Source organism: Sinocyclocheilus anshuiensis, unplaced genomic scaffold, assembly GCF_001515605.1.
Source record: "Sinocyclocheilus anshuiensis isolate Anshui unplaced genomic scaffold, SAMN03320099.WGS_v1.1 scaffold2520, whole genome shotgun sequence".
Lineage (NCBI taxonomy): Eukaryota > Metazoa > Chordata > Actinopteri > Cypriniformes > Cyprinidae > Sinocyclocheilus > Sinocyclocheilus anshuiensis.
In genome coordinates, this window is record NW_015541000.1 from 50473 (window position 1) to 67007 (window position 16535).

Genomic DNA, 16535 nt, shown 5'->3' on the forward strand with positions numbered 1-16535 from the left:
GCGCTCCATTTTTACTTTGTAGAGCTGTATCTATTGCTACTTTAAACATATGATGCAGTGTAATAAACTGTAGTGCTTTCATTGTAGTACAAAGATGGTAGTGAATAACATGGAAAGCAGCAAGAAACTCCTGAAAGCTCAGATGAATGAAGCTGTAGACTTTCCTCTGATGAATCACAGATTCCTCCTTAAAGATCTCAGTGCAAATCCCAGAATACACTGAGGCGTCAGTGAGGTCTATGCCACTCTCAATCAGGTCCTCCTCGTAGAACATCACATTGCCCTTCATCAGCTGTTTGAAAGCCACTTCAGCAAGTTTCACAATCACTTCTCTGTTGGACTGCAGGAGTTTCTCTGGATCTCTCTCTTCATACTTCTGCTTCCTCATGTTGAGTCCCTCAAATAATCTCTCATACTTGTTCTTCAAGCTGGTTTTATGCTGGTCTTTGAACCTACGTAGTTTATCATCAACTGGTTTCTGTAGGTCTCTTGTTTTCTCCTGCTGGGCTTTTTGAGTGTAATATTGAACAGAATCATCAGATCTGGATCTTCCAATAATGTTGTATGTTTGTAGAACAGGATATGTTCTAGATGTCTTTCTGCACTGAGGACAGTCATAGTTTTCTGATGGTCTGGACTGATCCCAGTATGTATTGATGCACTGTCTGCAGAAACTGTGTCCACAGGAGATAGAGACCGGGTCTCTCAGAACCTGCTCACAAACTCCACATCTAGACTGATTGTGGTATAGATGATCCTTTCCACCACTGTAGGGACAAAGCACAGACATCACCTTACAACTTCAGAGAGTTACATCTGTTGCTCTTCACAGATATACAGTTGATATAAAATGTCTACACACCCTTGTTAAATCTTAAAAAGGTTTTTGTGATGTAAAAATGAAACAGAAAATATATGTCAGAACTTTTGCACCATTCACATGTTTACATGTTCATATAATCTTTGAATGGAATAGAAAACAAACATATTGGGCATATTGGGCACACCCCAAGCAGGATAACTCACACCAAGCTGGAATTGGAGAGCTTATTTTGAGTTCTGAGCAGCAGACTAAACCAATGAAATGGATGAATATAGAATTGAGCATTCAGGCTGTATTAAGTGGAGTGGTAACTGAGGCAGAGGATATAGATGCATTTGCTCAATACATAAACGGATAAATGCTGCCTAGTGTTGGAGCATGCAGGTTGAGATTTTTTTTAATGTCTATAATGAGGAGCGAGGTCTGGGAAATAATCATACCCTAATAGGGCTGTCACGATTCGTCGATTCTATTCGATTTTTAAAAATCCTCAACTTCATTTTGCCTGCGTCAACTAACCGGCAAAATACCGGAAGTGGCGCGTTTTACGGACGAGAATCCATAAAACACATTATTAGACTGTTTTCCAAGGCCTCATGATATATTAAACCCGTTTAAAAATGGGTATAATTAAGTTATGCATAATTAAGCATAACTGTGAATTCACAAATGCTACGATTTAATTAAATAATTATATGTGATGCAGTTATAGGCATAGATATATATACATAGATGCCTCATTAGCGACTGTTTCTATGGGCCGCTATACGTAAGCTGTCCGTCATATTGTAACGGTCAACTTGACGCCATTCACCATAGTAATCACTGAATATTCGAAAGATGCCACAATCCTGCACAGAACAGCTCAACGGCTCTGTGAGAACCATACAGTCTATGATGAATGATGTCAAGTTGACCGTTCCAAGATGGCGGCCGCATCTACTATAGCGGCCCATAGAAACAGTCGCTAATGAGGCATCTACGTATATATACCTATGGTTCTGAGTGGCTGTTAGTGTCTTGCTATTGTGTTCTATGTGGTTGTTAACATGTTGCTAGTGGTTGTTATCGTGTTGCTAGAGTGTTCTGAGTGGATGTTAGCATGTTGCTACAGTGGTTAAGGTCGTTAGCATTTTGATATGCAGTTTCTTGTATTCTGAATGGTTGTTAGCGTGTTCTGAGTGGTTGTTAGCATGTTGCTACAGTAGTTAAGGTTGTTAGCATGTTGATATGCAGCTTCTAGTGTTCTGAATCGTTGCTAGCATGTTGCTAGAGTGTTCTGAGTGTTTATTGTTAACGTGTTGCTATGCAATTGCTGGAGTGTTCAGGTTATTAGTGTCTTGCTAGTGTGTTCTGGGTGGATGTCCGCATGCTGCTACAGTGTTCTGAGCATAGATATGTATAGATTCCCCATTCGACCGCTCCAGGCACGTAGAAGCGGCCGCCGTCTTGGAACGGTCAACTTGACGTCATTCACCATTCTGTCTGCAGGCCTTTATTGTAATGCGTGATGTACATTAGCTCTATTCTCTGATCTATAATAGAGATTATATTGTATTATTTTATTTTATAATTATATATAGATCAGTGGCTCTATTACATTATAATACAGTATTTTAACAGTTTTGTTCAATAAAACCATATGATTTAAAGGCTATTGTACACTTAGCCTACATCTAGTTTTATTACCCCAAAAATAATTATTAATTATAATATTTTATTATTAGTAGACTAGAATACGTGGACATGTTGTTATTCTTACACTATAATACTGAACTTTGATTTCAGTGATTTGGACTATGAAATGGACACTTGCTTCTTGCACTCTGTTGCACTTTACTTTTGCTTTAAAAAAGGATTTCATAGAAATTTGGATTTCATTTGGAGTTTCACTACTGAAGCCCTCTGTTCATTTTTTTCATCATGCTGGAGATGTCTGTTTAAATCTGTTGTTTACACATTTCTAAGAGTACTTTTAATACTTACAATTTTTAATAATAATAACTTTTAATAATACAATTTTAATACTTGATTCTAGTGGACTCTAAACATTGCATTTATTTAATGTGAAAACCCCAACTGTTGGGGTTAATTTAAACATATTTTTTTCCCTTTATAGTTGCACTCACAGCTGTAATGAATAGAAGCCCAGAACATGTGGATATATTGACATTAAGAACATGCTGACTTTCTCAGACTTTTGTAATTATTTTCTTTTTATTTCATTTTTATTAGGTTTGTTTACATTTTTACTCTTATAGTTTTACATTTCATCAATGGCTTGTTTACATTTATACTTTTTTATGGTACACTACTGAATGGCAAAGTTGCAAGTTTAATAAAATGTTCTTTCAAATTTTAGATTTTTTTGTGGGGAATTAATCATTTAGATTAATTGATAAATTAGTTGATAGATTAATCGAAATAAAAATAGTCGTTAGTGGCAGCCCTATACCCTAATGAAACATGACAACAAACACACAATTGCGACAGTATATGGTTTATCTTTGCTTTTCTAATCTATACATCTCAGGTTTTTCATACGAATAAAGTATATTTATAATGCCATGCTAACTGATATAATGTTTACCACTGAATAGAATGCTATATAATAATATATAATTTCTGCCTTGATCTGTGATACCACGTCAGATCACAAAATATTTTTTTTATTTGTAGTTCATTTCAATAGTCCTGTGGTGTGACAAACACACTTGTTTTTATTACTAATATTCTATAATGCTGTTTAATTAAAACGATCACTTTTAGATGAAGTACGTCACACTGCATGTCTTGAAATGTGACACCTAATACACATGTAGGCAGAGGTGGAAAGTAACGAATTACATTTACTCACGTTACTGTAATTGAGTAGCTTTTTTGTTTACTTCTACTTTTTAAAGTAATTTTTAAAATCTGTAATTTTACTTTTACTTAAGTATATTTAGTTTGAAGTATTGTACTTTAATACATTTTAAAACACATTAATTACTGAGTAAAAAAAAAAATCGCTCCCTTGAAACTACTGCAGTAAATAATGGGCAGGAGAGCAAACAGGCACTAAAATCACAAGAAAGATGCAGACGGACAAGACAGACGTTATGGTGCAGACCCAGCTGAAAACGATAGTCCGTCGTATTCTGCTGAAGTTGAACTCGAAGGAAATGAAGTGAACCCCTGGCCATATTTAATCTCTATTTTGCAGTGAAAGCTGTTTGCCTAGGGAGACCAAACTAGCAGCTTATAAAATCTCGACATCAACCCTTCGCAAGCATGTAGAGTTAAGGTAAATACTTGCATTGTTGCATTGGTGGTTAAAATGAAGCTTTGACAGTTTAGCAAAAGGTTTTGCACAAATTAGCCAAAAAGACAGTGGTGCAGGGTGTGCAATATATATCGTCTGCGATAATATCGTAATTGTTGTTTTAACGATGTGCGATTTGACATGATCAGTATTTTGCCAAAAACCAAACAAAACACTCCTACAGAGTGCTGTGAAGTCTAGTAGATTAGACTAGAGCGCGCACATTTAGAGTGCTTTCTTTCACTGCGTGATTTAGTCTGTTAAAATGCATTTAGAATGATTTCAAAATTTAAGATATAGGGGCAGAAAATGTATATATTTATATAATTAATTCATATAGTAAATCAATATCACACAAAGAGTGCCGTTTTGTCCTCCAAAAATCAGCATGATTACATATAGATTTTTTTTACAACAGTTCAATAAACAATAAGTTAATTAAGAGGCTTGTGTTTTAGACATTGCCTGTTTTTGCTCTACTTCGACAACAAAAATAATTTGAAACAGCCACCATAGCACAGTTTTGCGTCTCTGAGCAATGACAGTGTTTTGTTCCTGAATGAATAAACCGTTTAAATGATTCGGTTCCGAAGAAGCTTCTGTGTTTCCTCTGCATTGAAAAGATTAATTTTGTTGATACTGATTTAATTTGCCTGGTAACTAAACTATATCTAAACTGTGCAGGGCTGAGTTTGACACCCTTGGCCTATACCATTTTTGCCTCCCTCTCACTGTTAAAATGTAACTAAGTAATTTTTACTCGGAGTAAATTTTAAACGAGCTACTTTTTACTTTTACTTGAGTAGATTTTTAGACTGGTACTTGTACTTAAAGTAAGTAATTTTTACTCGGAGTAAATTTTAAACGAGCTACTTTTTACTTTTACTTGAGTAGATTTTTAGACTGGTACTTTTACTTGTACTTAAGTACAATTTCATTAATGTAATGGTACTTTTACTTGAGTAGAATATTTTCATACTCTTTCCACCTCTGCATGTAGGTTATGTGAAGTTTTTTATTTTTGTTCCAAGCTAGGCTCACTGGAAATACGTGGTTGCGGTGACATTCCTGCAACACTGATATTACGTACCTTACAGCATGTGTTACAGCAGTTTTAAAGTGATATGTCCACTGAATGGCGCTAAAACGTGAATTCAATACGTGAATTGTGGCCACATTTTTATTACATTGGTACAGGCATGTATTGTTGAGTTTCTATTGTGTTGCTTCAGGTACATATTGCGGCGGTTCAGGATTTCAGATGTCAGTGAAGTGTCACTAAAATGTTAATGTTTTATTGTGTTGGAAATTCCCCTTACATGATGGTGTTAAATGCAAAAGTAATACAAAAATGTATTCGTTGATGCAATCATGCTATTTTAACTTTCTTATATGCAGGTTTAAGCTGTTTTTTTTTTAACTATACCAGCATCATGGAGGGCGTGTGCTAGAGGGAAGATATGTTGCTCTAAGATGATTGGAATAAGATGGTGTCTTGTCATAAACTATCACTCCCAGGTCACCTTGCAAGGAAGCTAGAGGGCAAGATGGCTGCCTTTTAAAGACTAAAAAGCGCAGGTTGCTTTGTGCCAAGTTCACACTGCACGTGTAACCCCTCTCTCCCAGGTCCTCTCCGCCACACCTCGTTCTCGCTCCGAGTGGGTCTCGAACCCGGGTCTCCAGCATGGGAGGTGGATGCACTAACAAGGAGGCTAAAGACTGCAGCCTCTAGCGTCAGTCGCTAGTGCGTCTCTTGAGATCAGGGGAGTGAGGTTTACCTGCACAGCACTTACTCGCTGGCCTCTGTTACACACGATTTTAGCCCGATTTTTTACTCGCCGACAGGTTTTGCGAAATCACTCATAATCGGAGGCAAATCGGTACTTGTTCACGCGAGTGACAATCACGCAGTGCGAATTATCAAAGACACGATCTGAGAGAATCGCCGACGCGTCGCCGACGGACGTGAAATGTTTGGCATGCTAAATATCTGGAGCTGTCAGCGATTCACAGTCACGCTGTGTGAAATGAGTTCTGACTGAAAAACACATCGGCGATGACCTACAGCCAATGAGAGCCCAAGATACAGGGCAGCGGGAAGTTCGGGGGGGAGTTATATGAAACGTAGTTTGAGGACCAGTGTTGCCAAATCCGCGATTGCCGCCGGTTGTTTTTTATGTCAGCAGGTTGAAGCGACCCCAATAACGTGATATTTAGGCCCTGGAATGTGAATTGTACCAGGAGAACCCCGACAAAAAAATGTGTATTTTACCCCCGGAACGCTATTTTTACTGGGGGACCCCCTCGAAAGCAATTGGGCTATTTTCAGACTAGTTTTGAGTAGTAATTGGGCAGGTTTTGTAGTGAAAACCTGGCACCCTGCACCAGAGAGCGCTGTCGCGATTCTTCCTATTGTAAAGTCATGCAGTGTGTAACCTCCTGTCTCGTTCCATCGTTCAGTGTGAACACAGCGACAACTGAATGCTACCCCAGATAGTCGTTCAGTGTGAAACCAACAGTGATGCGACGTCTTTGAAAATCGTGCAGTGTGAACTCGGCATTAGAGAGAGGGGGCAGATGCAACTTTAATGAGCATGATCTGAGAGGAGGAAAAATAGTTTTTTTTGTGCCTGGAAAAGACACACACCACTGGTGTTGGAAGAAGTAAAGACGATTAAGTTATTTTGTTTGTGTGCTGACGAGATTTAAGTTGTAAACCTGAGAACTTCTGTTTGATTATTAAACAACACCTGCATGCTGAGGAGACTGTTGAAGCTGTATTTATCGGAAAACTGTACAGGTTAAAGATCGCAACCTCTCATGCTGCCACACCATATGAAGATGTATATGACGCTAATGTTCAAAAGTATCAGTTTTTGAATCTCACAGCATGATAAAATTGTTTTGAAGTCATAACATAATACTATGCAAGGAATTGTGTGAAAATAGACTTTCTTAATTGAAACTTTGGCACTGTAAATTATATTTGACATTTTGTGAAAAGGAATAAATGTTATCAGAGTTATACTGCCTCTAGCATTCATTTCAACTGGAAACTGCAGCAACTCATATCTAAAGGTAAGTTTGAGTTTTGCAGAAATGTATGTAGAGGCACATATTTCCAATGAGCCTGGGTAGCTTTTTAATCTAATCTTTTTTCTCTATATGATCATTTAGTTTCACGTCTCAAGTACTGCTTTGTCTCACCTTGGGTCAAACCTTGCCGGTTCATCGCTGATGTTAATTTGTGCACAGCTGTCACTCTTCTTAGACACCCAGTTTGGTTCTGGAGATCCTGCTCTCTTGACATCTTTCTCTTCTCTCCCCTTATCATGACTCATTTCAGATACTGTACTGCCTCTTCGATGAAAAGGGGTTGTTTACGGCCTGCAAAATGGAATGAAAACTCATAATTTTGTTTCAGTTAGCATGTTACATAAATGCAAAATGGGTAATTACATTTCCATAAAACTAAATCAGAGGTCTCCAGCTCAAATTTTAGATTTTATTAATATTTTATATGATGAATGAAATACAAAAAGTAAGAAGAAAGCCAAAATATTGCATGTCATGGATGTATATTTACTGAGTAATCCACTATTTTTAGGCGGGGTAAAAATTTAAAATTTTGAGATTCTGAGCCAAATTACAGGAGGGAAAAAGTGACTTTTGAAAGATGGCAGTATCGTTAATTTTACACAGAGATTGGCAGCTCTATTAGTAAAATCTGTTTACTTTAGCGATCTTTGATGCATTTTATGCCAGTGGTGACAGTTCAAAAATGGGAAAAAAGTACTTCTGTCAGGACCACTATCGTCAAAGATCATTGACAATTAACATACAGTTTGGATTGGCGGTATGGTTCTGTTCTGGGCAAGAACTCCCTGCGCATCCATGCAGCCTAGCATGGATGAGAGCAGGGAGAGCAGCGATAACCCCCCAAAACAAAACCATATGCCATATCCCCCGACATAAAATGACAGCGAAAATTTCAAGCCTTAAGCAACAAGCATGTTGCCCTTACCCAATGAATCAAACAAGTATGTTGCCAAAATCCCGCATAAGCCGTAGCCACAAGCATGTTGCCCTTAACCAGATGACCTAACGAGTATGTTGTCAATACCTGAACAGCTTAAGCAACAACAAACAACAACCAGATAGCCTTAAGAACAAACACGTTCCCAATACAACTACAGCTTTAAGAACAAGCGTGCTCCCAATGACAACCGTAGCTTTAAGAACAAGCATATTCCCGATACAACTGTAACTTTAAAAACAAGCATGATCCCAAAAACAACCAGGTTTAAGAACACGCATGTTTCAAATACGACTAGATAGAACAAGTGTGTCCGATTTCCGAACAGGATCAACACTGAACTGACTTCACTGAACAACAACCGTTTACCGTTTCTCTTTTGAGCAGCGCCACAGCAGAAATGATTCCGTTTGCGCCATGATTGTTATTTCCATCTATCACCTCAAGCCGCTTGAATAAAGGTGACTTGACTTGATAGGTTAAAGCACAGCATATTGCAGCAACAGAATGTTGCCAATGACACAGATAAGTAAGGTACATTGTCAGTATGATCGCATATCTTAGCACGAGCATTTCACTGAAAATGACTAAATAAGCCTAAGCAACACGAATAGCCTTAGCAAGCATGTTGCCAATAATCTGAGAGCATTAAAAAGGAACTTAGCTTAGCTTCCTGAAGACATTCAAAGATGAACGGAGAGCGAAACATAGCCAGCTGGGAAGTGGATGCTTGATCTGCTTGATTCATGTGGGGAGTGAAGAACCCATCTGAACTTGTTTTTGAGTCAGTCACATAAATCATGGAGTCCATATCAATAATATAGCAATGTGTGAAGCAATGCTAACTCCCGAATCAGGCACTTATGATCAATACGGCGAAAACTTGCACTTTCCCCACGGTCCCTTACTTACGGCTCGCCAAGAGCGATCTCTCTTGGCTTAATGCAATATTGCGACAGCTTGTGCGGGCAGTGCCTATTAAATCAAGTGAAAATTATGTTGTGAAACATTATCAGCTTGCCCTTTTTCGGTACTAGTGTTTTAGATTTATTAGGGCAAGTCGTTTTTGAAGTTATGGCTGAAGTTAAGGGGTATTCATACCCCTTCAATTTTTTTCACGTTTTTTTCACATTCAAAAATACCAGCAAAACAATACATTCAAATAAAGAAAACAGTAAGACCATTCAGCTTCGTAATTTATTCATGCTGCTGTGCATGCTGGAACCCAGCATGCACTGCGGCATGAAACTTCTGTCACCATTGTTGAGGTTCCTGTGCTGATTGTTGATGTCTGTGAGTATCTAAGTGATGCTGGAGTTAAAAACTTCTTGTAAATTAATGATTAGTGAAACATTGTCCAATCTCATACAACAAAGTCACAGAGCTTCTGCAATCAATAGATATAAAAACAGATAAAACACCCACGTAACTAAATTAAACGAGATCAGTGGCTGGCAACTCTGGCATCATCATAATACAACCAATATCATCTGACCCATTTTGTCTTGCCATAAAAAATGTGCTTTTTGAACACACAGTTACAACAAACAGAAAACGTCTGAAGGTAAACGTTAAGGTTCAAGGGCACAACTAAAGCAAACACTGACCTCTGTAACGGTAACTACAAACTTTAATTTTCAATAAATCTGTTGTAATTTTCAATAAATCTAAACTGGTTTCACACAGTGTGAAAGGGTCTTAAATCTGAAGCTGGAAGTCAGTTGTTGATAATGCATTGAGTCAGTGACATTTCCGTCAACTGTCCCTGGACTCTGACATATTTTCCGAGTCCAAAAGGCTCGAGTCTGAGTCAAGTCCGAGTAAAAATGCATCCGAGTCCGTGACAAGTCCGAGTCCTTTAAAAACTGTACCCGAGACCGGACTCGAGTCCGAGTACCCCAACTCTAATATATATATATATATGTGTGTCTGTGTGTGCGTGAGTGCGTGCATGAGTGCGCGTGCGTGCGTATGAGTGTGTGAGCGTGTGTGTGAGCGCGTGACTGTGCGCGTGAGTGTGAGTGTGTGTGTGAGCGCGTGACTGTGCGCGTGAGTGTGAGCGTGTGTGTGAGCGCGTGACTGTGCGCGTGAGTGTGAGCGTGTGTGTGAGCGCGTGACTGTGCGCGTGAGTGTGAGCGTGTGTGTGAGCGCGTGACTGTGCGCGTGAGTGTGAGCGTGTGTGTGAGCGCGTGACTGTGCGCGTGAGTGTGAGCGTGTGTGTGAGCGCGTGACTGTGCGCGTGAGTGTGAGCGTGTGTGTGAGCGCGTGACTGTGCGCGTGAGTGTGAGCGTGTGTGTGAGCGCGTGACTGTGCGCGTGAGTGTGAGCGTGTGTGTGAGCGCGTGACTGTGCGCGTGAGTGTGAGCGTGTGTGTGAGCGCGTGACTGTGCGCGTGAGTGTGAGCGTGTGTGTGAGCGCGTGACTGTGCGCGTGAGTGTGAGCGTGTGTGTGAGCGCGTGACTGTGCGCGTGAGTGTGAGCGTGTGTGTGAGCGCGTGACTGTGCGCGTGAGTGTGAGCGTGTGTGTGAGCGCGTGACTGTGCGCGTGAGTGTGAGCGTGTGTGTGAGCGCGTGACTGTGCGCGTGAGTGTGAGCGTGTGTGTGAGCGCGTGACTGTGCGCGTGAGTGTGAGCGTGTGTGTGAGCGCGTGACTGTGCGCGTGAGTGTGAGCGTGTGTGTGAGCGCGTGACTGTGCGCGTGAGTGTGAGCGTGTGTGTGAGCGCGTGACTGTGCGCGTGAGTGTGAGCGTGTGTGTGAGCGCGTGACTGTGCGCGTGAGTGTGAGCGTGTGTGTGAGCGCGTGACTGTGCGCGTGAGTGTGAGCGTGTGTGTGAGCGCGTGACTGTGCGCGTGAGTGTGAGCGTGTGTGTGAGCGCGTGACTGTGCGCGTGAGTGTGAGCGTGTGTGTGAGCGCGTGACTGTGCGCGTGAGTGTGAGCGTGTGTGTGAGCGCGTGACTGTGCGCGTGAGTGTGAGCGTGTGTGTGAGCGCGTGACTGTGCGCGTGAGTGTGAGCGTGTGTGTGAGCGCGTGACTGTGCGCGTGAGTGTGAGCGTGTGTGTGAGCGCGTGACTTGTGTGTGTGTGAGTGTGAGTGTGTGTGAGTGTGTAATCTTGTTTGGGAGTGGGATGTATAATTTGAAAATGTATCAATGGAGATATTTAAGATTTGAGTGTTTACATAATCAGTTTTATGTTATTTGTATACAATCTAAAAGAATAAAGTTTGGAAGTGGGATGGGATTGTGAGGGAGGGGTTTCGCTAGAAACGGCCCAGTTAAGCATAATAACGCATTTGTTAGACGAAGTCGCCGTTCTTTATCATTCTAACTGTCTAAAGGAAATTCTCCAAAACACCTTTAACAAAGCAAGTACGATATGTTGGCACGTATAGAATTTACCGAGGAAAAAATCTCGTTTGCTAATCTCGATTTCAGCCTATTACCAATGAAACTGCTGTCGGGTGTTTTTACTTTCGGTTTTACTTGCACATCTTTCTTCCAGATTGTTTACTACAACTTTGAGGCGCCTAGAAATAACGATTAGGCTACACAGAAAAAAAAACATAAACGTACTGTATACACATACCTTTCACATAAATATTAGACGTTCTGCACCGATGAATAAAAACGCAACATCTCACAGTGAAGCGCTGTGCCCGAGTTTGTCTCGTTTGGTCGTAACCACGTGATCTGTGACGTCCGAATCTTGACTCTTTCCGCACACAACCACGTGACTGCTTGAGACTCGTTTGAGACACAAAAGGCCTCGTCTAGTTAGTATAAAGCACACAAAAAACTATGAGCATACAAGCTAGTTATATCGTCAGTTGTCATGAAATTACCAAAAAGACGAATAAAGTTGCAAACTGTGCATGCATGTATATATGCATCACATTAAAGAACGTCTCTCAAATGCATACTAAATTATATTCTGCATTTCGAGATCACAATATAAGGCGCAAGCTGATAGGCTATGGGGTTTTTTATTATTATTTGTAATTTAATGCACAAGTAAATGTGAGCACAGTGCACTTATACTAGAAAATATCCGCTATTTTTTCTCGTTAATTTGTAAAGTAGAAACTAAAATGAAACCATTTAAATGCATAAAATAGCTCATTTTACATTCTGGCATTCATGTGCTGTTGACTTCCGGCCTTTTTCACATTCTTATCACTATCTGCAGGTCTCATCAATGAGTATGCAACGATGGAGAACAAGCTTTATATGAACAACAAAATATTGTTTTGAATGTTATGTTTTAATGCACTCAAACAGAAATACCTAACTGCTCATTCAGGTTCAATAACGGCTAATCTCATTATTTACTACCCATATCAAAATCCATTACATTGGTTAATTTGGGAATATTTTATTCTTTCAGTAGAAGATTGTAAGGACCTCACTGCTTTAGCACATTGTGAATGCTGGTTAAGAGATCTTATTGACTTATTTTATATATCCTATATTAGTGGATTTACACGCTTAAATTGTTCAACTTTTCTTTGTTCACATTGTTTTCAGAGAGGAACGTGCTAAGATATCACTGTGGTTCAGTGAAGATATAAGACATTTGACGGTAAGTTCAGGTGTCAGCCTTTATTTAATATCGTGCCATGTTGTTCTGTGTATTTATAAGTTCGTAACACTGCTGTTGTTCACTGACGAACAAAAACTGACGCATATGAAATGGATTGAAATCGAAAGTGAAAGTAATAACGGACTCAGTTTGATTTCCCTCATGCATTGACGTCAGAATGTCTGTGATTTTCTAATCTTTACCGAAATAATGTCAATCAACAACCTAAGGTATTTCAACTGAAGCTATAGACAATTTAGGTGATGCAACGTGTGTGTAAAATTAGAAAAGAAAACTATTTTAATCCATTTTATGATTGCATGTGTTAATTATGTTCGTATTTTTGATGTTCGCAGAGAACATCCCAACTAACAGGGCAAACGTTCTGGCAATGTTCCCTCAAAGTTTAAAAACAAAAGTCTCGTTTGTGATCAAATTCCTGCCAAATGTATTGTCACAGATCAAAACATAAGGATAAAACCAGAATTTAAAAACGCAAGTAAAAAAATATTGCACAAAACTTAAAAATGAAAGCAAGGTTTTCAGAAAGCAAACAATGGTCACTATTTTTTAACATGAACATATTAATACTTTGAACATATTTGACTTGAGTCTACTTAGAAATAATATATCTTAAGATAAAAATATCTGAGTAAAACTCAACCATTAAAATACCAAAACTAAACTTCTTGCAGATAACAGCTAGTTAATCTGAGCACCCATGCATGCGCAATTGGAGCTAACTAAGAGATTTTCACTGCATCAGCAACTACACAGCTACTGCCTTTAAATAAAGCAATATGAATTATACTATCAGTGTTTCTTGTTCTTCTCCTGGACTGAAGCACACACTCTACTCTTCGGCACAACGGTAACCTCACAAAACTCAAAAAGAAGCTCTTTAAATCCCAACAGAACATTCAACACTAACAGATCTCTCCTGTATCATTGTGTGTCAGAAGCACCATACTGTCCTTGCAAAGTTGGAATTGCCCCACTTTATAGAAACAACCTTTGTGCACAGCATTGTAGTCTACTCTCCCAGGATCAGGAAACAGTCCTCCGTAAAATGCGCTGCACACATCTGAATATTTGTGTTGAAGTGTTCTGGAACAGTGTTGTAAATACAACTTAACCACTGATTTCTAGTCGTGTCCTCTTTTGGAAGTTGCAGTACAGAACCTATAGAATGTTGCGCATGCGCGACTGAACAAATCACTCCCCGAGACGACTCGTTCTTCCCGAGTCACATTAAAGATTCGTTCAAAATGAATGAATCGTTCAAGAACGACTCAACACTAGTCTCTTGAGCATGCGCGTTCTGCGTCCTGAGGATACGCCTTTGTGTAGAAAACGAAAGTAAAGTCAGAATTACAGAATGTAAATTCACATTTTGAAGACTTAAAAAACCTTCATAAATACCACATTACAGTAAGTTCAGTTATAAGATTTTGATATCATGTCATATTATTGTCAAATGTTTATGTATTCGCGTTGCTGTCATGTTGTAAAATTGTAAAATTGGATGATCGGAAATTCATCTTCAGGATTGTAATAATATCGAGCTTTAGGGATTCTGCTTATAGTTAAGATTAATTTACAGGTTCTTTACCGATTATAATAGGCAAAGGTGGGCGTTCAGGTTGATAAGCAGATTTTTGTCTTTGGCTGGTGTTAAACAGTTGTGACTTCTTTGCCATAAGTCAAAGTCAAAAAGTCAAAGTCAAAGTCTGCTTTATTGTCAATTCTGCCACATGTACAGCACATACATACAGAGAATTGAAATTGCGTTACTCTCAGACCCTTGGTGCATACAGTTAACACTTAACACTAACAGTAGACATAATACAGATAAATACAGTTTAAATATATATAAAATACAACCTATACAATATACAAAGGAGATAGAAACCGTGGCATAAGGCACATGGCAGTTAGTGATATAAACAACTGTGAAGATATAACGAGTGTAGTGCAAAAGAGCTTATCAGTCAGTTAAAGTGATAGCCGCCGCGGGTTTTACCTCCCTCGACGTGAGCTCTGTTCGCTCGATAGCATGTTAGCTGGTCGAGCTGAATAGCGCAATCCGGAACGCTGTTGCTGAGCCATGTTTCCGTGAACACAAAAACACAACAGTCTCTTACAGTCCTTTGAGTTGAGCGTAGTAGTCGGATGTAGTCCAGTTTATTGTCCAAAGAGCGTACGTTAGCCAGTACGATGGTGGGGATAGCTGGCTTGTGTGGGTTAGCCGCTAGCCTAGCCCGGATGAGAAAATTATTTTCACAAGAAAAAACATTTAAATATGTCATTTTGATGATCAAAGATAAGTTTTAAGGGATAAAATATTTGACTACAGGGGGACTTTAAAAAAAAAGTATATAAAAAGGATTTCATCACCTGTAACGACAAAAGTATGTTCAACAACAACAACAAAAACATGAAAACATGAAATGTGCAGACAGTTTAATATGAAACTAAATAGCTAACAAATGTCAAACTATAAAATCACTTTATTAAACATTTGTCAGAAGCCTAAAAGCCAGTTATTGATCAGCTATTTAGCATCAGTAAAACAAGTACAATTTTGACAAAACAAGTTGTCTCTTATCTTGCATGCCTGTAGCTGTATTTATTTTTTCATTTGTTTTCTTGTTGTTGTACAGCCATGCAAGAATTCCTGTGGTGAAGGACTTCTAGGTTTTCAGTTGTTAAATTTTGCAAAGGAAAATTTTGGAGTTGACGTCAGTGTCACATAATATTACTCCAGTTCTGCAAAGTGATTTTTATTTACTTAATTATAGCAAACATCTTCATCGAAAGACTGTATGATTTATTGCTATTATGCTGCATATTATTTGGAAGAGCAGCATCTTGAGGAGAAAATGTCATTCAAGTGTTGTACAGTGAATTCAGATGAAACTATCAGCTTGTGAGCGTCAGGCACAATAATATGAGCCCTTTCCCATACTAAAACACAGAACACTTTTAAATGATCTGTTCATCAATAACCTTACGTAACTTGTTTCTTTGATGTCATGTGCAGTGTCAACATATCCTAAATTTGTTCACAGTATGCCTAAGCTATATACTATTACAGATTACAATACTCAAACTATCCTCCTTATTTTTAACGTCAACACAGTGAGGCCATTTGTAACTTAAATGTGCAAGGTTTCCAGTGTCATTCATTTCCAGTTATTTTAGCTGTACAAAAACAGTCCATTTTGCTACTTTATATTGAAAAATGTATTTGTTATCATCATATTTTATTGCATTATCATAATCATAAACAAACTAGTTTTACCATTTACTGCACTTTGTTAGTATAGTAGTTAGTTACCTACAGCGGCTAATGAACCGGAATGTGAGATAGTTTTTTTTTTTTGTTTTTTTGTTTAAACATTGCTTCTGTTTTTCTAAGCATTTCTAACACACAACTGCAAAATATAACCAGATGGGTGAACACACTCAAACTCAGGACTCAAAGACGCAAGATGGCTGAGACAGCATAACACAGATGTCAATCAAATTTATCAAGCATTATTCCAAAACAAAAAAGAATCATCATTATTCATTTTAACATTATTACATTCATTTTAATATTGAAACATCAATATTGTAATAAATAAGATATTTAAGAACTTAGTGGGCCTGTTTTTTATATTGGAAAAACTTAGTACCATGGATGCATAAGTGTGCAATATTCAAATATTTAAAGGGGTCATATGATGCTATGTTAAAGATCATTATTTTGTGTATTTGGTGTAACAGAATATGTTGACATGCTTTAATGTTCA

At 38.7% G+C, this 16535-nt stretch overlaps 1 protein-coding gene and 1 long non-coding RNA gene across 2 annotated transcripts in view; one reads left to right on the top strand and one right to left on the bottom strand.

Annotated features, from left to right (window-relative positions):
- The window catches only part of LOC107690226 (uncharacterized), a 13363-nt gene extending 1535 nt beyond the window's left edge, over positions 1 to 11828 (bottom strand). Inside the window, exons 1-3 of the mRNA XM_016488481.1 lie at positions 11746 to 11828; positions 7335 to 7514; positions 3 to 767 (exon numbers count right to left, since the gene is read on the bottom strand). Of these exons, the coding sequence (XP_016343967.1) occupies positions 3 to 767; positions 7335 to 7468 (899 nt within the window). The 5' untranslated portion in view covers positions 7469 to 7514; positions 11746 to 11828. The remainder of the gene's footprint in view (positions 1 to 2; positions 768 to 7334; positions 7515 to 11745) is intronic.
- Positions 11829 to 14093: 2265 nt separating this feature from the next.
- Positions 14094 to 16535, top strand: part of LOC107690225 (uncharacterized) — a 13821-nt gene continuing 11379 nt past the window's right edge. The window contains exon 1 of the long non-coding RNA XR_001634415.1: positions 14094 to 14169. This is a non-coding gene — a long non-coding RNA (uncharacterized LOC107690225). The remainder of the gene's footprint in view (positions 14170 to 16535) is intronic.